A 1,582-nucleotide genomic window follows, 5' to 3' on the forward strand; every position below is an offset into this window, starting at 1 on the left:
CGCGGGGGGGGGGGGCCGCCCCGCCCGCCCCGCGGGGCGCGGAGGCTCCCGCAGCTGCGGAGGGTGTGAAGCACGTCCCGCTGCGGGACGGGGCGGGAACGCGGCCCCGCGCCGTGGGAGGCACGGGGAGGGCGCCCGGCGGCCTCTGCCTCCGGGACACTCATTGGCTTTTCTCAGCAGTGCTGGAGGGAGACACCTGCGTCTTCGATGGGATGATTTATCGCCACGGGGAAACCTTCCAGCCCAGCTGCAAGTACCAGTGCACCTGCCGCGACGGGCAGATCGGCTGCCTGCCCCGCTGCAACCTGGACCTGCTGCTCCCCGGCCCCGACTGCCCTTTCCCCAGGAAAGTCGAAGTCCCTGGAGAGTGCTGTGAGAAGTGGATCTGTGACCCGAAGGATGAAGTCATTTTGGGAGGTTTTGCTATGGCCGGTGAGGAAACGAAAGCTAATTATCACAGTCATTGTGAGGAGGAGGTGATATCCATGGGGTTGCCAGATCTAAGACACATTGCTTTGTCTTTTCTGTTCTTTGCTATTGACCCTAGAGAGTCTCTACTAAGTGTACAGGTGGTCATGAATAAAGGCAGAGCTCGATAGGCAAGAGAATGTGCATAGCAGTTTTAAAAGGTAGTTAATTTGCATTAGTTTCCAATTCTGAAATTGCTGTTTATCTGGTACAGGGCAGTTCAGTGACTGGAACAAAACAGGGGCAAGCTCATAATCCTCCAGACATTATTTCCACCCCCCGATCAAAGCTGCAGTCTTGCTAGTTGCTCTGCAAGAATATGTTGCATCATAAATACTGTTCTAACAGCTTAGTCTACATGAGATTTTTTCCCCTCAAATTCCCCAGCTATTATAAGTGGTCAGGGTGGTAGCTAAAATGCCAACAAATTCCTGCCTGTCTGTGCTAGAGCTCTCATCATTATTGTTGGCCTAAAAAGCATTGCAAAGTACTTGGAGAAGCAGTGGTTGGTTATAAACACAGTGAGTGGATATGAAAAAAAATAAATAAATCCCATTCCAGAATGCAGAACTCATCAACTGCTTTGGTAATTGAAAAAAATAAAGCCACATAATGTTCTCTCCCCCCCATTTTCTTACTGAATTATGTCCATCCCCTTTAAATTAGACTATTAGTTCAACATGAATTTTCATAAGCTACTTTTACTGAGAGTTGAGGACACTGCATTCTCTTCCAGTCACTGCTCTTTGTGGTCTTAAGCAGTTAGTTATGCTGAAACCTCAGCTAATCCATTTGAAAAACAAGTAATGAGGGATCCAGGAAGAAAAGCTCTAATCATTTGTCGGAGTGCTATGAAGTGTCTGCTGTAAGGCACATAAGGCATAAACAAGAAGCTTGCCAGCTTTCTCCTATTTTTCCTTTTCTTTGATTTGTTTGACAGTGACAGGCTAATCTGTAAATTGCCCTCAGATGGATTATCTACAATTCTTCTAAGCACTGGCTGTGCCTCTTGGGAGGCCACTTTTTTTTTTGAGTTTTACAATGCAAAAGGTGAAAATGTTGCAGAGAAGCTTAAATGCAAGAGCTGTGGCTGACAGCTCAGTGGTGTTGCCTC

At 47.9% G+C, this 1,582-nt stretch overlaps 1 protein-coding gene across 1 annotated transcript in view; it reads left to right on the top strand.

Moving 5' to 3' along the window:
• The window catches only part of NOV (nephroblastoma overexpressed), a 9,479-nt gene that overhangs the window by 4,431 nt on the left and 3,466 nt on the right, over positions 1 to 1,582 (top strand). The window contains exon 2 of the mRNA XM_009995370.1: positions 178 to 432. Coding sequence (XP_009993672.1) covers positions 178 to 432 — 255 coding nt within the window. The remainder of the gene's footprint in view (positions 1 to 177; positions 433 to 1,582) is intronic.

This window comes from Chaetura pelagica, unplaced genomic scaffold, assembly GCF_000747805.2.
Source record: "Chaetura pelagica isolate M959 unplaced genomic scaffold, ChaPel_1.0 scaffold53, whole genome shotgun sequence".
In the NCBI taxonomy this organism is placed as follows: Eukaryota; Metazoa; Chordata; class Aves; order Apodiformes; family Apodidae; genus Chaetura; species Chaetura pelagica.